This window comes from Olea europaea, chromosome 4 (genome assembly GCF_002742605.1).
Source record: "Olea europaea var. sylvestris chromosome 4, O_europaea_v1, whole genome shotgun sequence".
Taxonomy (NCBI): Eukaryota; Viridiplantae; Streptophyta; class Magnoliopsida; order Lamiales; family Oleaceae; genus Olea; species Olea europaea.
The window spans coordinates 19,227,696-19,250,246 of record NC_036240.1 but is presented as its reverse complement, the minus strand read 5'-3'; the positions used below and the strand labels follow the sequence as shown (position 1 = coordinate 19,250,246).

General features: G+C 34.1%; 3 protein-coding genes across 10 annotated transcripts in view; 1 reads left to right on the top strand and 2 right to left on the bottom strand.

The window, feature by feature from the left end:
- Positions 1-1,449, bottom strand: part of LOC111393925 — a 4,786-nt gene extending 3,337 nt beyond the window's left edge. For 2 of the 8 annotated variants that reach the window (XR_002702515.1, XM_023019704.1), the window contains exons 1-2: positions 284-1,129; positions 159-164 (exon numbers count right to left, since the gene is read on the bottom strand). Coding sequence is in view for 7 of the 8 variants with exons in the window: in XM_023019704.1 (XP_022875472.1) it covers positions 159-164; positions 284-436 (159 nt within the window). In the remaining variant the exon portion in view is untranslated. The other 6 variants (XM_023019706.1, XM_023019707.1, XM_023019705.1 and 3 more) reach the window with 5 other exon arrangements.
- A 3,966-nt stretch (positions 1,450-5,415) lies between these two features.
- Positions 5,416-6,968, top strand: LOC111393924. The gene has a single exon (XM_023019699.1). The coding sequence runs from the start codon at positions 5,600-5,602 to the stop codon at positions 6,854-6,856; it is 1,257 nt and encodes a 418-aa protein (XP_022875467.1). The 5' UTR covers positions 5,416-5,599; the 3' UTR covers positions 6,857-6,968.
- Positions 6,969-7,406: 438 nt separating this feature from the next.
- LOC111393923 (probable LRR receptor-like serine/threonine-protein kinase At1g56140) lies at positions 7,407-14,390 on the bottom strand. Its single transcript, XM_023019698.1, has 19 exons — positions 14,120-14,390; positions 13,871-14,027; positions 13,717-13,788; positions 13,561-13,632; positions 13,367-13,438; positions 13,192-13,263; positions 12,908-12,979; positions 12,744-12,815; positions 12,530-12,601; positions 11,696-11,767; positions 11,519-11,590; positions 11,211-11,282; positions 10,700-10,768; positions 9,947-10,006; positions 9,808-9,852; positions 9,331-9,395; positions 8,451-8,827; positions 8,138-8,333; positions 7,407-7,852 (listed from the first exon to the last, which is right to left on the bottom strand). Exons 1-19 carry the CDS (start codon positions 14,199-14,201, stop codon positions 7,671-7,673), a joined length of 1,953 nt encoding a protein of 650 aa, XP_022875466.1. The 5' UTR covers positions 14,202-14,390; the 3' UTR covers positions 7,407-7,670.
- Positions 14,391-22,551: the final 8,161 nt, after the last annotated feature.

The following is a 22,551-nucleotide window of genomic DNA, read 5'->3' as shown; positions in this document are numbered from 1 at the left end:
CTAGCACAGAGATATGTATGTATACCTCAAATTGGATTACAATAAAATGGCATATTGTCGAATATAAGACAGATTTCCATAAAGAATCTGAAGCCAATAAACAGACAGTTAATGTGTGAAGCTATTGACCATACAGCACAAAAGGCAAAGGAAAACACCTCATCCTGCAGAAATAGCAGACAAAGCACTAAAATTTCTGCAACTGAAAAGAAGTCAAGCGAGTAAAAAGTTCTAAACTCATTATGACCGAGTAAAAAGTTCTAAACTCATTATGACCTCTTACACTGAAAAGAGTTCTGCATTTATCCTTCAACCTTTCCATCATCAACTGAACAAGAGCTAGAAAATACTTTCCAAAGCATCGGAATAAAGAAGATAAAGACACGCCTTCAAAACAGGCCTCCATTTTCGTTGCTAAGCACCATTTATTATGCATACCTTAACAATTTTTCTACATTTTTCCCCCTTTTGACAAATTTCTTTTGATACCACAGCTAAGCCATAAAATTAGATGAGGACTATGAGTGCCACTCCAACAAATTACTCACAACAGCAAGCAAAGCATGATTAATAAAGCGAGAGAGCCATCAAAATTTGCAGCTTACGCACATTACAACTACTTGCTTAATGGAGAAGAAAAACTAAGATTCCAGCCCTCAAAAAGGAACAAAGCTAAAGTACACAAACAAATTATTAATTAAATAATGGGTTGCCAACTTGCCAAAAACCAAAGGCAAAGAACCAATTTACCATTAAAGTAACAAACTTTTATTCCTTATGTTGTCTCACATCAAAATGGAATTTATCTCTTCTATAATTTTATATTATTCCCTTTTCTAACCTTTCACACACAGCAAAAGAGAGGAATTGAAGTTTGTTACTTTTTTAACAATCTAATCACTTCCCTTAAAGAAAAAAGAAAATAAATTTCGTTCAATCAAAAAGAAAACAACACAAACCAATGATTCCCAAACTTTTTGCCCAATTGTCCTTTCACTAGATACTGAGAATTGCTTATGAAATATAAATACAACAATAAGCCATGCTTTACAAGTTGTAGTGTTGTACCCTGTGCATCTCCTCCTGTGAAAAATGAAATAAACAGTAACACGAGAGAGAGAGAGAGAGCACTGACCCCATGCATGCAACTGCAAGTAAATAAGAAATCCAAGAGGGAACAGATCTTCACCACCACTGCATTAAATGATGATGCTAATAACGACACCTAACTCAGAAAAATCATCTTTTGAAACCCATATTTAAATTAAAAATAGAAAATCTGCATATGAACACAAAATTAACAGAATAAAACAAAAAGGGAGATCAAAATCTCTGATTATAACTGATTATCTTTCTGATTTGATCAATCGACGATGAACTGATTCATGAATAAACAGCAGGATGTGTGAGAGCAAGTGGAAGAAAGTGGGGACGAAAGCTTCTTGTGCAATTGGGTAACGGACGCTATGTTATGGGTTAATGCCCTGTTGGCACTTATTTTTATGAAATTACTTGACTACCCTTTTTGATTGACTGAAAAACAATGTTAAAAATGCTTCATTTTTTTCTTATGCTTAAGCAAAAAGCTTAAAATTTGACATTTTGGGTAATTATATCACCACTCCAAATTTTACTAAGTGCACCATAAAATTTTTATTCACTAAAATATCCTTAAATAAAATTACATAATTAAAAAATTTAATATATTTTTTAATTAAATAAATTATTGTTACACCACAAATATAAAGTCTAATATCGTTCTTTCTTTTTCCTCAACATCTCGTTGTTCATAGTTTTTCTGATGGCTTTTGCCTTCTTCCACGATGACAAAATAATCTTTTCCCTCACGATAAATTAATTTATTTTTTCAATTTATTTTTCAAATGAGAAAATTAAGAATTTGAATTTTTTTTTAATTTTAAGTTAAACAGATTTGTTATGATTTAAAAACAAATATGTAAGATTATTGTCTTTAATTGTTAAATGAGTTTATTAATTTATGCGTATATATACTAACCATAGTTTCATGAATTGCGTTCATTCATCATGTGGGACATATACAGGTTGCACCACTCATTATCATGAATTACAAATTTGCATGTATATAGATAAACCTTAAATGAATTTGTGTATATGTAGGTGCTCAGTATTCATGGATTTTTGTCTATGGAGAATATATAATTTCAAAAGTTGTTCTTAATCAACACGAAATTTTTATTGTTATATTGCATTTTTTATAGGATCGTAATAAGTTTAATTTTTTATAACTTGTCATAATTCAATTTGTTTGTCCTAAATGTTAGGAAAATGATGACAAGTTCAATAGATACGATTATACACAATACTTTACTATTGGCCAAGTATGAATAAATCGAATATTAAATGTATGTCTAATAATTCAATTATGAAACATGTCCAGTTTATCAAAAAATATGTCATAAATGCTTCCTCAAGTTGGGTTTGAAATGTGTCCAATGAATTATTAAAACATATTTATCCATGAAATTATAATGTTGTTGTCGATAAAATTTCTTAATTTTCACTTAAAAGTGTTTTCAAAATAAACTTCCAAGATTAAAAAAATGAAATTGCGAATACATTAAAAGAGTGTTTGATTGACATGGAAAATATCACCTAAAAAAAATGTTTTCCATCTTTTGTGGAAAATAAAAACCACCTCCACCCAAAGAAAATATTTTCCTTAAAAACAAGGAAAATTAGGCATATTCTCAAAAGTTGGAAAGTGTTTTTTATGGAAAAAAAATAGCAATCAAATACTCCAAGTAGGAATTTAGATGGAGAACTGATATTTTTCATGGAAAATAAATGTAATCAAATACACCCTAAATATTTATATTTCGAATGAAAACGGTAACACAAACAAATTACTGATAACTTTAAAAGATCGTTTCATATATATTAATTATTTGTAACAAACATTCAATTAATTATGGCATGGTGTTCTTCACCGATCTTCTATTTTCAATTGCTATTAAATAAATTATGGGAAATATTGAGAAAATGAGGATTAATATTAGTGATAAGTACACCACAATATTATATTATGATCTTTTTCAATTTTTTTATTTTTATTGAATTAGGAGTATAATTGTAAATTTATTATGGTATATTTATTAAAAATATATTTTAATTATGGTGTAATTATAATGTGATGTAGTAATTAAACTTTGTAGTGATAATATAATTAGCCTTACTTTTTTTAGACCACTAAAAAAGTTAATGAATTTTGGTTAATATTGTCATTTCGTGAAAGATGTTTTTATATCCATTTTTTCAACTGAAATGACATTAAGCCCTCGTTTGACCCCATTAATTTTCATTCTATTACATTTTTTTTTTTTTCCATTACATTTCATTTTTTTATTTCCTGTTTTCAATCATACAATCTTCTACAAAATAATATTACACGTAAATAAAAAAAATTCCTTATTTTTCACCCACTTATTTTTCAAAAAAATACTATTCCACCCATTTTCTTTTCTGCAAAATGATGGCCACAAAATTGGTTTGGACACCTATGGATGTTGTGAGCCAGAGGCTGATGGTTCAAGTTGGCACCTGTGATTTGATTGATTGAGCTGTTCGTAAACATTATTAGTTGGAGCTTGCTGTGTAAAGAAACATTGCACATAGAAGTCATACAAAATAGACATAATAGGAGATAAGTGGAGGGATTTTTTGACATTTTTTATCACAACACGAGTCCCACACATGTGAGATTTTTTGGTAGAATTCTGTGACACAGTTTTTTGTACAAATGAAATTATTCTCATTAGCCAGAGATGAGCTAAAACGGGAGACAAATCGATTGCAAGTCAACCAAATCAAGAGTGTTAAGGCAAAAATGGGCTCAACAAGGAAATTGTTGATTTTACTAAATAAATTAAAGAATTAAGCTAACAAGCCCTAAATGACATTAGGGTTTGAAGGGACGACTAAGCTACATTCATTTCCAAAAATAACAATGATTTACCACGTGCTGTTGAAATAAGCCTATTTGATTCCCATTATTTGTCAAAAATGCATTTTGTAACAGTGATTTGATGGAAAATGTGTAGTTAAAAAAGAAGAAAAAAAATTATAAATTTACGTGTAATATTATTTTATTGAAAAATATATAATTGAAAATAAGGGAGAGAAAAATATATTTTGAAAATAATGGAAATCAAACCGGACAAATTAAACCAAGAGGTTTGGAGAATTGAGGTACACGACTTCTATATAATATAAACTTCAGACACTTAAAAAAATAAGTTATTCTTTAATCTTTATCTCTAACATCTGCAACCCTTTATGAGCAATGGTTTGCTCCAATTCTATTAGCCTCTGTTTGGTTGTTAATTTACAAATTATTTATAAATTTAGTTAGAGTGTGTTTGATTGGTTTTATTTTCTATGGAAAAATGTCATTTTTCATCCAAATTCTTACTTCTGAGGTGTTTGATTGACAAATTTTTCCGTCGAAAATATTTTCCAACTTTGGATCACGTGAATTCGCTCTCTCTTTCTCTCTCATCTACCTACCAATAAAAATGAACAAGTATAATATTTTTAAATTGAAAACTAAATCAATCAAGTACATTTAATTACTAATTTTCATAAAAATAAGTTCTAGGCAATTGAATCATCTAGATTTTTTTTAATGCAAATTCTATGTTTGCAATCAAACGCACGGTTACTGTTTTTAACATAACTTTGATCACATATTAAGGGCCAGTTTAGTAGGATTTTTGCTTTTACTTTTGGAGGAAGTTATTTTAAATTTTTGTTTGGAAATTATTTTTTTTTAAAGAACTTCCTATCTAGAAATGCTTTTAAATAGTCACATTAGATCAGCTTTCTCCAAAAATACTTTCATAAAACTAATCAAACAGATCCAAAAGTAATTTTTGAATCTTAAAAACCCTTTTTAACTTCTCAAAAACCATGCCAAACAATCTTTTAATGAATTCACAAGTTCTTATCATAATCTCTCAAAATTTTTACCTTAAGTATATTTGATAGGCTTAAAACATGCCTTTGTTGCAACCATCACATGTTTGATCCCCATACCCTTAAACCAGACCACCCCAACCATCACACATAACACACAACACACGCAGGCACGAGAGTTGGCCATAATCTATGGGGACTCCGCTTGTGAACTACGCACCATAAATGCAGCCACCTTCCCTGCATGTAAGCCACGTGTAAACCCCCAAACATGAACTATGTTTAATTAATTTACCACTAATCACGTATATTTTCACTATACTCCCCAAAATGCCTCTGATTTTCATGCTTTTGGGCAAAAATAGATTGCAGAATTTCAAGATATGCTGTGCTGTACTGGATCCACAATTACTATATAAATATGTACAGTAGTTATCTTCACCACTAATTTTGGTTTGCTGCATAAATCATAATCAAGATGCTCATCGTCACTTTACTCAGATATTCATAATTAATTAATTAATTAATTTCAAATTTCAATTTTGTCCATCAATAAGACCCTCCTCCTGTTCCCCACATACTAGTTACATCAATACGACTTTCCACCGCCCCGCGCCACCAATTTGGCGGCTGACCAGAAGACATCATGCTGTCACCTACCCCGATTTCGCTCCTCTGTGCTCTTCTTCTTTGTTTACCTCTTGCCATAGTCTTTACTTTGACCACTCCTTCCTCCACCACCACCATCACCACCGTCCCAACTGATGGCGCCACCACTTCTCCCTTTCCCAGTACTACTATTGTCGCTTTCAGTACTAAGAACATGACCACAAGAAATCTACTGCCCAGGTTTCCAAGAAAAACCGAAACCCCACTAAAACCCCAAATCAAGAACACCACCACCGTTTCACCACCACCAGGACCACCGTCCAGCCAAGGGCAACCACCTTTGCATGTAATTAATAATGAAGGTAGTGAAGATGATGATTATTCATTGTTCCAACTTGCTTCCCGGGTCAACCCGAATCCGAAGAAGCCAATCAAGAAAATAGCGTTTCTGTTCTTGACTAACACCCCACTTCCCTTTGCACCTCTCTGGGAACTCTTCTTCAACAACAAACCCAAGAATCTGTACAACATTTACGTGCACGCAGACCCCAGTTTCAACTACACGCCACCGTTCACCGGCGTGTTCCGCCACCGAGTTATCCAATCCAAGCCCACGCGCCGCCACTCCCCAACCCTCATTTCCGCTGCCCGCCGGCTCCTTGCCCACGCTCTTCTGCACGATAAGTCAAATTACATGTTTGCCCTGCTTTCTCCAGCTTGCATTCCCTTACGTTCCTTCAATTTCACGTATAGAACTTTAGTCAAGTCAAGAAAGAGCTTTATAGAAATTCTCAAAAATGAGGTCGGCGCGTACGATAGATGGGCGGCGCGTGGAGAAAGCGTTATGATTCCTGAAGTGAGGTTTGACGATTTCCGAATTGGGTCCCAATTTTGGGTGATAAAGCGTAAGCATGCGAGGATATCTGTGCGTGACCGAAGGTTGTGGTCGAAATTCAAGCTACCTTGTCTAGAAGCCTCCACGTGTTACCCTGAAGAGCATTATTTCCCTACGCTGCTCAACATGGTGGACTCGCGGGGTATTATTCCCTGCACCCTCACGCACGTGGACTGGAATGGCAGCTATGGGGGTCACCCCCGGATGTACAAGTCTAACGAGGTGGGCCTAGAGTTGATCAGAGCCCTCCGTAAGCACACGCCTAGATACGGTGATGATGAATCGTACGGCTCAAATTCGTCTCTGATAAAAAGACATGATCCGTTCTTGTTTGCTCGGAAATTTGCGCCCGGTTCAGTTCACCCGTTGATGAGAATAGCGAAGAACATCGTTTTCTAAGTTTTAGATTTGGGAGGGTGTTTTTGTAATTTTTGTTAATCTTGTACGTAATTATATAAATTTATATAAGCAAAAGACGGGACAAACCCGTACTTTTGCCTCTCTACTTTTAGTTTTGCCATCATTGAAAAAATCCTTTTTTTTTTTTTTTTTTTTTTTTTTTTTTAAATGAATATGGATAAATTATTACATTAGAATAAGTTAAAGTGGATTCTAATGAAGTGTTCTTTAAGCCTCTGTTTGCCCCATTTTGTAAAAAAATTAATGGGTTGAATAATTTTTTAGGAACGGTAAAATTAAATAGTTTTTAAATATAAAGAATCGATTGAGTACTTAAAAGTTTTTACTTTCTGAATTTATAAAATATTATTTAAATTATAGATTATATTATTTAAAATTTGAAAGTCTCTTGGAGATGCTCTGCTACTCTAAGCAGAGAGCAATTAATTTGCATTGTGTGATTTTGCTACCCAATAACTGCCTTTTTATATTCGAAAATATTTTTGTCAAATTCAAGAAAATATACTAAAACAAATGAAAAGACTAAAGAGACATATATATCATTAATATTTCATACGAAGAACTCTGTTTTCAACAGCCATGGAAAGGAAATGCTTGATCCAGTGACAGGCAAACATAATACATCTTCAAACAGTATTAACTTAAGAAAATACAGTGATGTACATCATCATCACAAGTTGCCAAATTACACTACTAAATTCCCTAAAGCTTTGCCACCTGAATTAAGTCTTTTTGACAGAGTAAGTGAGCACTTAAAAGGAAAATATAGCAACTTATATACATCGTAAGATGTTCAACCTTTCGTTGGAGAGTCGGTATGAACTAGCGTGTGCTTTGGCTCTTTCTTTGCTCGCCACAGGTAGAAAATGGAGGATATAATGAGTAACCCAGCTGCACATCCAATTGTAATTCCTAGAATTCTCCCCACTCTTTTCTTGTTGCTCTTGGAGTTGGATGAACCATCAAGATTAGACACTGCAAAATTTTGAAAAGACAAACACAATCAACCCCAAATATCGGAAACTCTTCAAATCTTCATTAAATTGTCGTCCCCCGTGTCCCATGTGAAAACATGCCTCACTTTAAAATCGTGAGCAATAACTGAAATTGAAAAACAAAATCTAACTTCATAAAGTTGAACATGTGAGGATCACGTGACGATTTAACAGAGACTTGAAAGATTTCATCATTGGACAAACTTGTTACTAATTTCCATAAAAATGAAGGAGCGGACGAAGAAAACAGCAATGATTTTTAAACCTTGTGTAACATGAATAGCTGACACTAAAGGACCAAATGTGCTTTGGAATGGAATGCAGCAAGTGCCTTTTCCAGCCCAGTAGAAATGAATGTCCATAACCGTATTTGTCACATTTGCCTCAAATGACTTGATCAAGGCTTTCTTAGATCCACCAGCTACATTTATGATATTGAAATCTTCGAGAACTTTTTCGCCCTGCATTAGTTGAAGAAAATGTAAGTAATAAGTTTGGAAAGGAATTAGAAGTGGCTGCATAGAATTGAAGTGCTTGAGTGTAGTTTTTGTTTATCTGTTTACAAATAAGTCGTCTACCTGAATGTAAACATCAAATACACGTCGCCCTAGACCTTTCCAAGAATGTGAATCATCCATTTGTATCTCAGCAAAGTGAAGCTTAACTTCATACTTCCCACTGTCCAATCCAAGGCCGTAGTACCTTAATGAGCTCGGTGCTATTCTAGCTGTTTTATACAGTTCAGAATCCAATGTGTTTGTGATTTGAGAATCCGTCTGCGTGATATATCTAGGTCCATTCGGGTTGGAAATGTAAACTCCCATGCTGCTAAGGGACCACTGACTGTTAGAACTCGAGTACAGTGATGCAGCACCGAGCAGTTCAGAATCATTATCATATTGGATGCCATCTGCAGACGATAGTTTTTTGCCTCCACAGTTGACAGAAAATGAAGCTACATAAAAATTAACATAAAGTTACATAATTTCCAACAATCAGCTTGAAGATAACTCAAGTTTCTCCTCTCTTTTCCACACACCTGAATTTCAATGTTAAACCTTTTAAACGAAAAAAGCTGCCATATCAAATGTCATTTTCGAAGTGAGAAGCTATAATTTTCTAGCATAAGTTGAGAATAAAAAAATTATCTAAGAAAACTTCAAAGTGGAACTGAGGTTGAACCTAAACAACCTTACTTTACCAAATTTTGCAACAGAAGTTCTACACTTGCAGAAAACTAAAAAAAAAATCGATGGCATTATTGATGACATTATGTAACCAAGTACATACTAACTATGGTTTGAGATAGTAAACATCCAATGTCAACAAGAAATGACACCATTTTCATCAATCACCCCACATCATAGGCAAACAAATTGTTCCTTACATTAAAGGAAAATTAAAAAGCGAAGAAAAAATGTTCCCAATTTATTGGCTGCAAAAAAATTGTGTACTTACTGGATGGAAATTTGGTACTGCACTTTGTATTTCCTTGAAGACACTGTAACATGGAAGAAGCCTTCCTGAAGGTTTAGTTTTAATTACATCATTTCTGGATCCATTTTGAAGAAGCATATAAACAATTGAAGAAGCATTTAATGTGGGGTAAACAAAACAGTTAAGCAGCTGGTTATGGCATGATACAAGAATAAAACGCATCCCTAAGAAGTCTTATATGAAGAGATCACTGATAAGAATGAAATAAAATGAAAGTAGCTAAATTACTACATAATAATTGTAAGTTTATTAATCTTATTGATATGATATAATTATTGTTCAAGGAATTCAATTTTTATTTCAGTTAATTTCAGCCATAAAAGTTTCTAGAATGAGATCATGCGTAAAGAACACGTTGAAGTGTCTATAGAGGATTTTAAGTCTAGAAAGACTCTACTTCATAGTTAACTCGGTTGCCTGATATTAGAGACGACTTACCCATTACTCAAATTATTGTCATTAATGGAAGTTCCAACAACATTCCTGCAAGCAAGCAAGAGAAATTTAGCTCATGAAATGCTCCTAATTGATAAATATTCAAGTCATTACAAATCTCGCAAAAAAGGATTGAACTTGCGTGGATAGATCCTTCCGATGTAGCAGTAAATTTCCAGAGAGAGAATTGAAAGATACATCTCTGCAAAAATTTAGATTTTATGTCAGGCAAGTGCATGTAAATTAGGCAAAAGGCTAGCTAATATCTAAAAGAGGGAGAAAGCATTGAGCAGAATTCTGTGATGGCTTCATAAAATTCTCGAGTTTCTCATTTAAGAAGACAAGAATCCATAAAGAAAGACATATAACATATTGTTTCACTTATGTATTTAGCTACACTACCCCTAATGCTACCAAAAAAAAAAAAGAAAAAATACCCTTGCTGCTGATTTTCTCACGGTTGTATAAAGTACCTTTTTTTTATAGAAGGCAATAAAATTATAGCAAGGGACTTCTGCAAATTGCTCTCTTTAATGGCTTTCTAACTTAAAGTACTTTTAGAGGGGACTCAGTAAATCAAGCCTCTTACGGGAACACTGATATCAATGATTTTCTCTGGAAGTATTATTTTTAAATAAGTATTGTTCATTTTGATTAGATTCAAATTCACATACCTTATGGATGCTAAAACGCCAATATTTCGAAAATCCCCATCACAGTTAACATTATTCAAGGTTTAGAATCTGTTACCCTTTCAAATATTATGCTTTTCCATTAAGTAAAAAAGATACTACAAATAGGAGTTCCTTTTTTTGTTTCCAAATATGTTCAAGAGAAGAAGAACGTGGAAGGACATAGGGGGTCTATTCAAACCAATTAAAAGTTCGGGGCTTACAAGGCAATAAGTTTTGAACTTATAACATCTGGAGTCAAATCCCCATTCAGATTATTGCTTCCAAGATATCTGAAATGCAGACAAAACCAGAGAGGCAATGATCAAGCCACATTGAAAGACTGGATCAGAGTATACATGCAAAAATATAAGCATAAGAAGTTTCAATGATTTTGATCAGTAAAGTTCCAAATCTCAAAACATGACAGATACATAAAATCCTTCATATTGACATTCTGGTCTGATGTCATAGCTAAAACTCAGCCAATGTGAAGCATCTTCATGAAAAATCACTAGGTTATTAATTGAAAATATGACCTCTTAACTGGAGGTAAAAAATTCATTAAACATTACTGTCTATCGTAAATTACAGTTTATAAGTGAATCACGGCATTTTCACAAGACTGAAAGTTAGATATGCAAATTTATGCATATTTCTTGACTAGGACAAGGTTAGTGAGTGATTTACAATGAAGAAGATTGTTATGAAGTGAGAACGGATGGCACCACTTACAAGTATTGTAACGAAGAAAATTTTTTGAACGACGTTGGTATTGGACCAGTCAACTTGTTGAAGCTCAAGTCCCTTTAACAGCGAAATCATTTCAGCAGAAGAGAAAATTCAAGTTAACAACATGTGTAACCTATTGCATTGAGTGACTTAAAGTTAATTCAAGTCGGAGCTAACTAAAAGCTGGTGACTGTGGAGCTGTAAATTAGCTCCGAGAAACAAGAAATGATAAATCAAATTGAATTTTAAAAAACGGAAGAAAGAGAAAAATTATGAGAACGTCTATGCTATCTTCCATTAAATCAACTTACATTATTTTCAAGTTAGGCAAAGTGCTAAGTTGTTCTGGAAGTGTGCCAGCAATTCGACAGTTTCTCAATGATCTGTAAACAGTAGTTAAAAGAAAAATTCCAAAAGGTAACTCAACAATAAACGAACAGATCCTCGAAAAAGGAGTTGTTTGTAGATCTAGTCATCCAGTATCTTACAATATGTACAAACTTGTCAAATTCTCTAAGAAAGCAAGAGAAGAATCATCTCCAGTGAGATCTCCAATTCTCCTAAATGAAAGGAAAAACGAAAAAAATTGTGAATGTCATAAACTTTAATGGGATGTAGTAAAAAGAAGATATCTAATGAATTGGTCACGTGTGTGTGTAAAGAATAGACAAAATAAAACAGTGGGAGCAAATTTATATTATACACAATGGCAATGTTTAATGCTCCATATTAGGCCATATATAGAATTGAGTTTAAAATTATAATGGATCGTACTAGGTAGATGGTATTATGGTGGATTAAGGTAGACAGTATTCTTTAATTTTTCAAAAGATAGTCATTTGCATTATCAATCGTATAACAGAAAAAGGAGGCTGGAGAAAAGACATTCTTTGAAATGGAAATTTAAAGAATATTATACACCTTTATCCACCATAATACCCTTTTTATAGCAATATTCAATATAATTTATGCTAAATTTTTTATCCGATCTAATAAAGTGCACTAAATGTGACCAAAGAGTAGGAGGTACATATACAACATAATGTTATCATTGTATGACCAGATAAGAATACCCTACACGATAAGCCTGAATATTATAAAAGCCCACTGGCTGGAGCCAAATTCAGAAGGCATTTTTGAAGTTCTTCAAGCAACTCAATTTGTCTATGCATTTAAAATAATATTATTGGCATTTGATCATTAAGTTGAAACTTTTGTGTAGTCTCTCTACTTGAAGCCCATTTTAGGTTATTTAAATCTGATCAATGGAGTTCTTCATGCTGCAGCCATGAATAAATACACAAACTACTACAAATCCTTACAAGTCTTCCAGTTTGGTTAGTGCACCATAGCTGCTTGGAATTGGGCCCTCGAGAGAAGTTCCTTGGAGTCTCCTATTAGCAACAAACAGCCAAAGAGAAATGAACAACTACTGAGAGATTTTCTCCAGAAAAGAAAAATAGAAAAATCAAAAGATCCCATGAGGACCTAGAAATGTATCAGAAAGGAAATTGAACAAAGAAAGTATATGCATACAGGTCTTTGAGATCTGCAAAAGTTCCAAGGAACTCGGGAAGTTTTCCGGTAAAACGATTATCAGAGGCCCACCTGGAACATGGAAACAATATCCTTGTTAATTTACGTGAATTGAGCATCAGCTATTCGAATATATATGGATAAATATGAATCAAGAAAAATACAATATTTGGAGCAACTTCAAGTTCGAGAGTTCTGCTGGAATTGGTCCACTCAGTCCACTACTATCAATGTACCTGAATTTTCAACAGTGGATATATATCAATTCAGAGTAAATAGAAAGGATAAGAGTCACTTAACGCAAAGGAAATCCGAAAGAAGCATTATTTAGCAGTTTCTTTAATTTTTTTATAAAGGTGGACCAAGTGTATCCTGTATCTTCTTTCTCCATATATGTTCTTTCAAAGCAAAAAAATGAAGTTCAAGTTAAAATATTCGAGATACTTACAGCTGAGTTAAGGAGATTAAATTCCCGAGCTGTGGGGGCAAGGTTCCCTGGAAATTGTTTGAGCTTAAACTTCTGCATAGCAAGAAAAAAAAATGAACTAAAGATAAGGGTAACTGTTCGAGAAAGATTTGATATGCAATGGAAACGGAATTCTAGAATTTAGAAAATTGCTCACAAGGAGAGCAACTCGGTTAAATTTCCGAGCTCTACTGGCACTAGACCTGTGATGTTGTTAATGCCAAGACTCCTGCAATATCAGTAAGTCAATATTAAAGCATGCTGATTCTAAAAGACCACAATGAACATAACTTACATTTCACTTTTTCATATTTTTATACTAAATAATGAGAAAGTTTTGATGATACTAACAAGTATTTCATTTTCGACAACTGCCTGATATCTGGTGGAATGGATCCGTTTATTACATTCTGACCCAAGTTCCTGAAGCATAACACGTAATCCATCAAATTAATTAATTTGGCATAAGAAAGATAAGTAAATGCTTAATGAGTTACAAGTACTCACAAGTCCATAAGTTCTGTCAGCACAAAGAGTTCTTGAGGAATTTCTCCAGACACATCCAAAGCATATATTTTCCTAAAACATACACAATCAAAATATATTTTATCCAAAGAAATTATTAGAGGAGAATTTAATAAAACAAGGATAATTTACTGACAAGTGGGTAATATGGCAAACAGTATTTGAACAATCACAAGCAATTCTTGGGTTTGCAGTATCAGGAGCCCAAGTAGCATTCTGAATGCAGGGATCAACACTTAAATTCAATTTGCTTCTTAAATTCCAATGATCAATAATCTTGTTAATTGCATCCACTAAACAAGAAGCAATAGAAAACAATTATAAGTAGCCCAAAAATAATTAGTCATAAAATTATTTATAATTGTAGACAGAGACACAAAAACACCTTCACGGGGTTCAGTTTTTGGTTGGGCAGCAACAATTCCAAGAATCCATAAACCAAAGAAAGATAAACTCAATAATCCCATTACAAATCACAAATTCACACAAACACTGAAACACAGTCTTGCACACTGAAATTGATGGAAGACAAGGCCAGTTAAAAACTGGTGGGGTTTTGGATACTTTGGAAAATTACAACGGAATGTGTCCATGGAAAATGAATTACTGGATTTTCTTTTTGCTGCAGTCTAGTTGACTCAAATTTTAGGCTAATCAACCAAGAAGAATCTACGAAATATGGATATTTATTTAATTTCCGTTGACCGTTCAGTTACCCGCCAAGAGAAATGATGGTGCACACGGTTCACACGACGGCCATGTTTGGCTGAGCTTAAATAAGTTCAGAATATTAGTATTAAATAATCGACTCTTTTATTGATTAAAAGTTGAAAATAAGTAATTTTATGTAACAGTTACTACGAAAATGGACGATTTACTTAAAAGTAAGAAAAAACAATTCATCTAGGGCCTATTTGGGCCCGATTTTTCACCCAAAAAATTAATTTTTTGACCGTTATTTCACTATTTCAACCGTCATATTTGACTTCTTCTCTCACAAGTGAACCCCACTTTTCTCCTAACGATCAAAAAATCAATTCTCAAAATCACTTCCAAACAAGCTCCTAATTATATTAGACACAAAATTAGAGCATGTTTGATGGATTTTATTTGGGAATAATGAGTTATTGAATAGTATTTTTGAAGAATATGTGGTTAAAAAGTAAAAAAGTTTTATTGATTTATGTGTAGAATATTTTATTGTGTGAATATGTGGTAAAAATGATATTTTAACAAGCAATTTAAATTTTTAAAGAATGACAAATAAGGGCATTATATTCTGTAAACATTAATTCCAACCACATATTCTTAACTATTCTGTATTATCCTCACATTTCTTGGAACATACGATTCATCTTACAATTTCTCTTTTTAAAGTATTCATAAATTTGCCAAACGAAGGTATTGTAACTCATTCCGAAAGTGATTATAACCTTGTATACTTAACCCTTGCTTGTTTGAGCCACATTCTTGTCAAAAAATACATTTTTGAATAGTGTATCGATAAAAAAAATGTATGATTAAAAAACAAAGAAAAGTTCTGAATTTGCATGTAATATTATTTTAATGAAGAATGCGTGGTTGACATGATGTCAAATCACTGTTGATAAACGTGTTTTGATGAAAATAATGGGGCTCAATACTCCCTCTAGCCTAGTCTAATAAAGTCATTTGAGTACATTACTATGTCCCTATTTGATTTAACTAAAAAAATTAATAAAAGTTAAAGTCAAAATTAATAGTTAATTTTAATTACAACATTTTATAATATTCACAGCTTTTATCAATTTTTCAATTATACATTTTATCAATTTTTGTCAAAATTAGTAAATATTGGTATCTAGTTTACATGCATGCATACAAATTTTCTAGGAGTACTCTTCAACACATAATCTGTATCGCAATTTTGTGTAGGGTGCCAAATGATAGTAGGTATTGCATTGATGTCAAAACATATCAATCTTCTAAAAAGTGCGCTTAAATTAAATGCAACCTTAAGTGTAGATTAATTAATTTTGTTATCTAACTGCGTTTTAAGCTTTTTTTTTTTTTTTTTTTTTTTTTTTTGATAACTCATGGCCAAATGGACTATTTGACCACTTAAAGGGGATGGTTAGGTCTATCCAAAGCTGAATTATGAAAAGCTAGAGGATTTGTCCCATGGCTCTTCCAACCCATCAATTGGGAGGCAAATGAGACATGTTAGGGTGTAGGATTAATCTATTTGTACACTTTTTGTGTACATAGTGGGTTACACTCCCTCACAGGAAGGGGCCCACGCATAATAAATTATATGTAATGACAAAAATGCATACTAAAAAGTATAGGAAGAAGGTCAAGAGCCTAGTCATTCGAAGATCCAAGCAGCCATGTGAGGGGTGTAAAACATTATTTACTTCAAAAGAGCACATGCAGCATCACCCTAGGGTGTAAGCCTTTGAACCAGGTAATTGTTGCTGTCTTTTTTGCCCTGATCCACCAATCACAAATTATTCATTTAAAAAGTGGTATACAACCATTATAGCAAGACGTGATCTACGTGATTTTACCTGCATACCTTTCCTATATGAGTTATGCTATGCGTATATAATTTCTTTCATAGATTCTTTACAGATACACAGTTGTCATTTTCCATTGGCAATTAGCAAAATAGCAAAAAGCTGTCAAGCAAGAAGATTCTATGAAAAAAATCTCTACACTTGGCTTTTTCCTTCATATATGAAGAGAATCACTTCATTTTTGAAGACAACAAAACTTAGACCATTTCCAAACTTGTACCAAAATTTGAGGTAAGTTTTGAGCCATTTTGCACCAAATTTTACATCAAATTGAAATTCATCTCCAATCCATTACACCAAAAATTGCACCAAATGAAAAATATTTAATTTTTTTCTTAATTTTTTTCATTTTCAACCATTTATTTATCTATAAATTTATTTATTTAATTTAATTTACTACGACTTCAATTACTAAATAAATAATTATGTTTTATTAAAGAAAATATTGAATGTATAATGATGTGAACCGCGTAACAACGTTGACTGCGAAACGCACAACGAGATTGACGAACCCAAAAAAGCCAAATTAATCCAAGAGTTTAGGATTAATCCAAAAGAAAGTCGAATCAAAAAACCCGACAAGAACGACGCTTGAAAAACCCCTTGATCACGCAATCCAAGAATTGAATCTAGTTGTTTGAACGCCATAAATTAACACTTAATAAGTTCGAAATTGTTCAATGAAGAACGATGAAGAGAAGACAATACGTCTCACTTTAATTCAATATCAAATATGTCAAAAGTTCTTTACAATTCAATGAAAACTCCTATTTATACTAAACCTAAAAAATAGGTAAAAATCGGGCAAAAATCGAACATAATCTCCAAAATATGGAAAAGAATAAAAAACTAACAAAATATGAAAAATTGCCAAAAATAGAAAATTCGCCAAAAATTTTGGCCTATGCGACTGCGACGCTTATTTCTATGCGATCGCATAGTTTACATGGGTTGGCTCTTTTGAGTTTTGGTAAGCATGCATGCGACCGTGAGCCTCATAAGCCTATGCAGTCGCATAGGCTTATCATTTTCCTCCGTCTTCGGCCTTCGATATTAAATTGACCCAAGTTGATTCGGCCTTCGACCCGAACATGAAAGTTGCTCCATTTTGAGTCCCTAACATGGTTCCATGAATGGTTTATTGGACGAGCAATCTCATCGCTTGTTTTACTTGCTTTGCCCTTAATCGCATCGTTGATCCGTCATCGACTATCAACGGGTCTTGTCTCGCACTTGTCTTCGTCGGACTCGACTCCCGGGTTATATCATCTCCTACCTCTTCAAAAGGATTCGTCCTCGAATCTGAACATGCATCAAACAGAGAGAGATTAGATACATTAAAAGTAGTCGGAACACTATACTCACCTGGAAGGTCCAACTTGTATGCATTATCGTTTACCTTTTCAATAATTTGAAATGGACCATCGCCCCTCGGTTGCAACTTGGACTTCCTTTGCTACGAAAATCGCTCATTCCTAAAGTGAACCCAAACCCAATCTCCTGGCTCGAATGTCACGCGCTTCCTACCTTTGTTCGCCTGCGACGCAACCAACTTATTTTTGTTTTCAATTTGCGCTTTTACCTTTTCATGGAGTGACTTAACCAATTCCGCTTTCTTTTTGCCATCTAAACTACCACGTTCATTCACAGATAAAGGAATTAAATCCAAAGGAGTTAGTGGATTAAAATCATATACAATTTCAAATGGAGAATATAACGTAGTAGAGTGAACAGCTCGACTGTATGAAACTCAACAAATGGTAGGCACTTCTCCCAACTTTTCAAATTTTTATTGATTACTGTGCGCAACAATTGTGTCATGGTCCTATTCACTACCTCGATTTGCCCATCCATTTGTGGGTGATAAGTTGTGAAAAATAGTAACTTAGTGCCTAACTTACTCTCACAAAACTCTCCAAAAGTGACTTAAAAATTTGACATCCCGATCCGACACAATGCTTCTAGGAACCCCATGTAAACTCACAATCTCTTTAGAAAATAAGTCAGCAATGTTCGTGGCATCGTCCGTTTTGTGACATGGTATAAAATGTGCCATTTTGCTGAACCTATCTACAACTACAGAAATAGAATCCCGACCTCTCTTAGTCCTAGCTAAACCCAAAACAAAATCCATCAAGATATCAACCCAAGGCTCACTAGGTATAGGTAAAAGTGTGTACAAACTTTGAGGTAAAACCTTAGATTTAGCCCTTTTACATCCTATGCATCGACTACAAATTCGCTCGACATAACTTTTCATCTTAGGCCAGTAAAAATGCTTCTTCAATACATCTAAAGTCTTTTGAACTCCAAAGTATCCCATCAATCCACCACTATGTGCTTCCCTTACTAACAACTCCCGAATAGAACAATTAGGAACATATAACCTATTTTTTCGAAATAGATACCCCTCATGCCTAAAGAATCTATCAACCGTCCCTTTAATACATGACAAATAAATATCTGAAAAATCAACATCTTTTTCATACAATTCCTTAATATGTTCAAACCCAAGTAACTTAGAATCAAGAGTAGTTAGCAATACGTACCTTCGCGACAACGCATCCGCCACCACATTTTCCTTACCTTGCTTATACCGAATGACGTATGGAAACGTCTCAATGAATTCCATCCATCGCGCATGCATCTTGTTCAATTTATATTGTCTCCGCAAGTGCTTTAGTGACTCAAGATCAGTGTGTGTTACGAACTCTTTCGGCCATAGATAATGTTGTCAAGTCTCCAAAGTTCGAACAAGTGCATAAAGCTCTTGGTCATATGTAGGATAATTTAAAGCAGCTCCACTCAATTTCTCGCTGAAGTATGCAATAGGCTTTCGATCCTGCATTAAAACTGCTCCAATCCCTATTCTTGATGCATCACACTCAATCTCGAATGTTTTGTTAAAGTTAGGTAATGCCAAAACAGATGATTCACACAATCTACCTTTAATAGTATTAAATGCAAGTTCTTGTTCATCACCCCAATGAAAACCTACACTCTTTTTAACTACTTTGGTGAGTGGTGCGGTGATAGTGCTAAAATTTTTCACAAAACACCTATAAACACTAGCCAAACCATGAAAACTCTTAATTTCCGTTATGCTTTTAGGTGTCGGCCAATCTCTAATAGCTTTTATATTTTTATTGTCTACTTCTACCCTATTAGTACTAACAACAAATTCAAGAAATATAACTCTATCCATATAAAACGTGCATTTATTAAGATTAGTATAGAGTTGTTCTTTCCTTAAAACAATTAACACGCGTTTTAAATGTTCCAAATGCTCTTCTAGGCCTTTGCTATAGATTAAGATGTTGTCAAAAAAAACTACAACAAATTTTCCTATAAAGACACTAAAACATGATCCATTAAGCGCATAAAAGTGCTAGGTGCATTTGTGAGTCCAAACGGCATAACCAACCATTCATATAAACCATATTTAGTTTTAAAAGTTGTTTTCCATTCATCACCCTTCCGTATACGAATTTGGTGATACCCGCTTTTTAAATCAATTTTAAAAAATATGCAAGCATCATGTAATTCATCAAGCATGTCATCTAGCCTAGGTATAGGGTGACGATACTTTACCGTTATGTTGTTGATAGCCCTACAATGTATGCACATTCGTCATGTTCCATCCTTTTTTGGCACAAGCAAAATCAGTACCGCACAAGGACTCATACTTTCCCTCACGTATCATTTGCTTATTAATTCCTCCACTTGCCTTTGAAGCTCCTTAGTCTCCTCGAAATTACTTCGATAAGCCAATCGATTTGGAATGACAGCTCCGGGTATGAAGTCAATTTGATGTTCAATGCCTCGAATAGGTGGCAATCCAATTGGTGCATCCTTCGAAAATACATCGTCGAATTTCTGCAACAAAGACTTAGCCAAATTAGGGAGGGGTGTGTTAGTTTCCTCAAAATTAAGGAGTGATTCCTTATAAACGAACAAGATCATCTCTTTTCTCTCAACTACTGCCCTCCTCAAATCACTCTCTTTTACAAAGAAATTTGCTCGTGTTTTCTCTCTTCTTTCGAAACACTCCCTTTCTTTTCTCTCTTGTGATTGCTCTAACTTTTTTCTCTCTAGTGGCTATCTCAACATTTTCTCTAATTCACCACTTTCTCTCTTTTTTCTAACTCTTTGACTCTCCTCTATTCCTCACTTCTCAATTTTAGTTGGTCCTCATAGACTTGCGCCGGTGTTAATGACACAAGAGTAATGGTCCTTCCATCCTTAATGAAACTATATCGATTTTTGTACCCATCATGCATGGCTTTCCTATCGTATTGTCATAGTCGCCCCAATAAAATATGCCCTGCTTGCATTGACACCACATCACACACTAATTCATCCTTATAACTCCCAATTGACAAATTAATTAACACTCTTCGATTCACCCTCACCTCCCCACTCTCATTCAACTATTGCAATTTATAAGGTCTCGGGTGTTTCAATAATGTTAAACCCAACTTTTCTACGAGAGATACGCTAGCTACATTAGTGTAACTACCACTATCAATTATCACACTACATACCGTATTGACGTGGCACCGAGTGTGGAAAATGTTCTCCCGTTGCAACTCCGAGTCATCTGCTTTGACGAGAGTAGTAAGAGCTCGTCTCGTGACTAGTAGTTCCCCAACTGGCCCTTGAACTTTTTCTTCTTTACTAACATCTTCCAACGCCGGCATGTCATCAAACTCGCCATCACTATCATTCACTCTCTCCCCATTATCTCGCAACACCATCGGCCGTTTGTTTGGGCATTGAGAAGCAATATGCCCCGTTCCCAAACACCTAAAACATTTGATGTCCCAATCGCGTGACGGTTGTACCTCCGATTTTGATATTGGTTTGCTAGCGTTTTTATCCTTACCCTTTGGCTAATCACTTTTACCTCTAGGTGCAGCCCGGTTGTTGTTGTTGTTGTCATCCCACTTCGATTTTCATGTTGAATTAGAATTCGAAGTACTCAACGATTGCCTAGACGTCCCCTTCATCTTCAATTGTCTCTCGACCTTTATTGCGACATGTAACATGTCCTCGATTTTCACATAGTGTTGCAACTCTATAACGTTTGCAATATCCCAATTTAATTTTTGTGTTGGTAGTAAAAAAAACAAGAAATAATAATATCAAATTTTTTTAATTGTACGGATGAACAGTACACTTTTTTTTTAACTTCCCTTGTAAAGAAATACGATTAAACTACCAACAACTTAATGAATTGAAATTGACGATAATTTAACGAGACAAGAATGACAATAGAAATTGGGAAGAATGAAGAAAACAAGAAAAGACTTAACAAGTAACGAAAAGATATAATCTTCAATTAATTTGGAACCTTGCTTTGATACCAACTGATGCGAACCCCGTAGTAACGTTGACTACGAAACTCACAACGAGATTGACGAACCCAAGAAAGCCAAATTAATCCAAGAGTTTAAGATTAATCCAAAAGAAAGTCGAACCAAAAAACTCGACAAGAACGACGCTTGAAAGACCACTTAATCACGTAATCCAAGAATTGAATCCGGTTGTTTGAAGACCTTAACACTTGATAAGTTCGAAATTGTTCAATGAAGAACGATAAAGATAAGACAATACGTCTTATTTTAATTCGATATCAAATATGTCAAAAGTTCTTTACAATTGAATGAAAACTCCTATTTATACTAAACCTAAAAACTAGGTAAAAATCGTGCAAAAGTCGAGCATAATCCCCAAAATATGGAAAAGAATAAAAAACTAACAAAATATAGAAAATTGCCAAAAATAGAAAATTCGCCATAATTTTTGGCCTATGCGACCGCGACGCTTATTTCTATGCGGTCGCATAGTTCACACGAGTTGGTTCTTTTGAGTTTCGGTAAGCATGCATGCGACCGCGAGCCTCATAAGCCTATGCGGTCGCATAGGCTTATCATTTTCTTCCGTTTTCGCCCTTCGATATTAAATTGATCCAATTTGATTCGGCATTCGACCCGAACATGAAGTTGCTCCATTTTGAGTCCCAAACATGGTTCCATCAATGGTTTCTTGAACGAGCAATCTCATCGCTTGTTTCACTTGCTTTGCCCTTAATCGCGTCATTGGTCCGCCATCGACTATCAACGGGTCTCGTCTCGCACTTGCCTTCGTCGGGCTCGACTCCGGAGTCATATCATATAATAAACGTAAAAAATATAGTACGAATAATAATAATAATAATAAAATTTGTCGTAAAACAAAAAAAAATGACGCAAATATC

Coding starts and splice junctions, on each gene's coding strand:
- LOC111393924 (XM_023019699.1), top strand. CDS start 5,600: ATGCTGTCACCTACCCCGATTTCGCTCCTCTGTGCTCTTCTTCTTTGT.
- LOC111393923 (XM_023019698.1), bottom strand. CDS start 14,201: ATGGGATTATTGAGTTTATCTTTCTTTGGTTTATGGATTCTTGGAATT. Junction 14,028..14,119: donor AAAAACTGAACCCCGTGAAG/GTGTTTTTGTGT, acceptor CTTCTTGTTTAG/TGGATGCAATTAACAAGATT. Junction 12,602..12,743: donor TTTGCAGATCTCAAAGACCT/GTATGCATATAC, acceptor TGTTGCTAATAG/GAGACTCCAAGGAACTTCTC.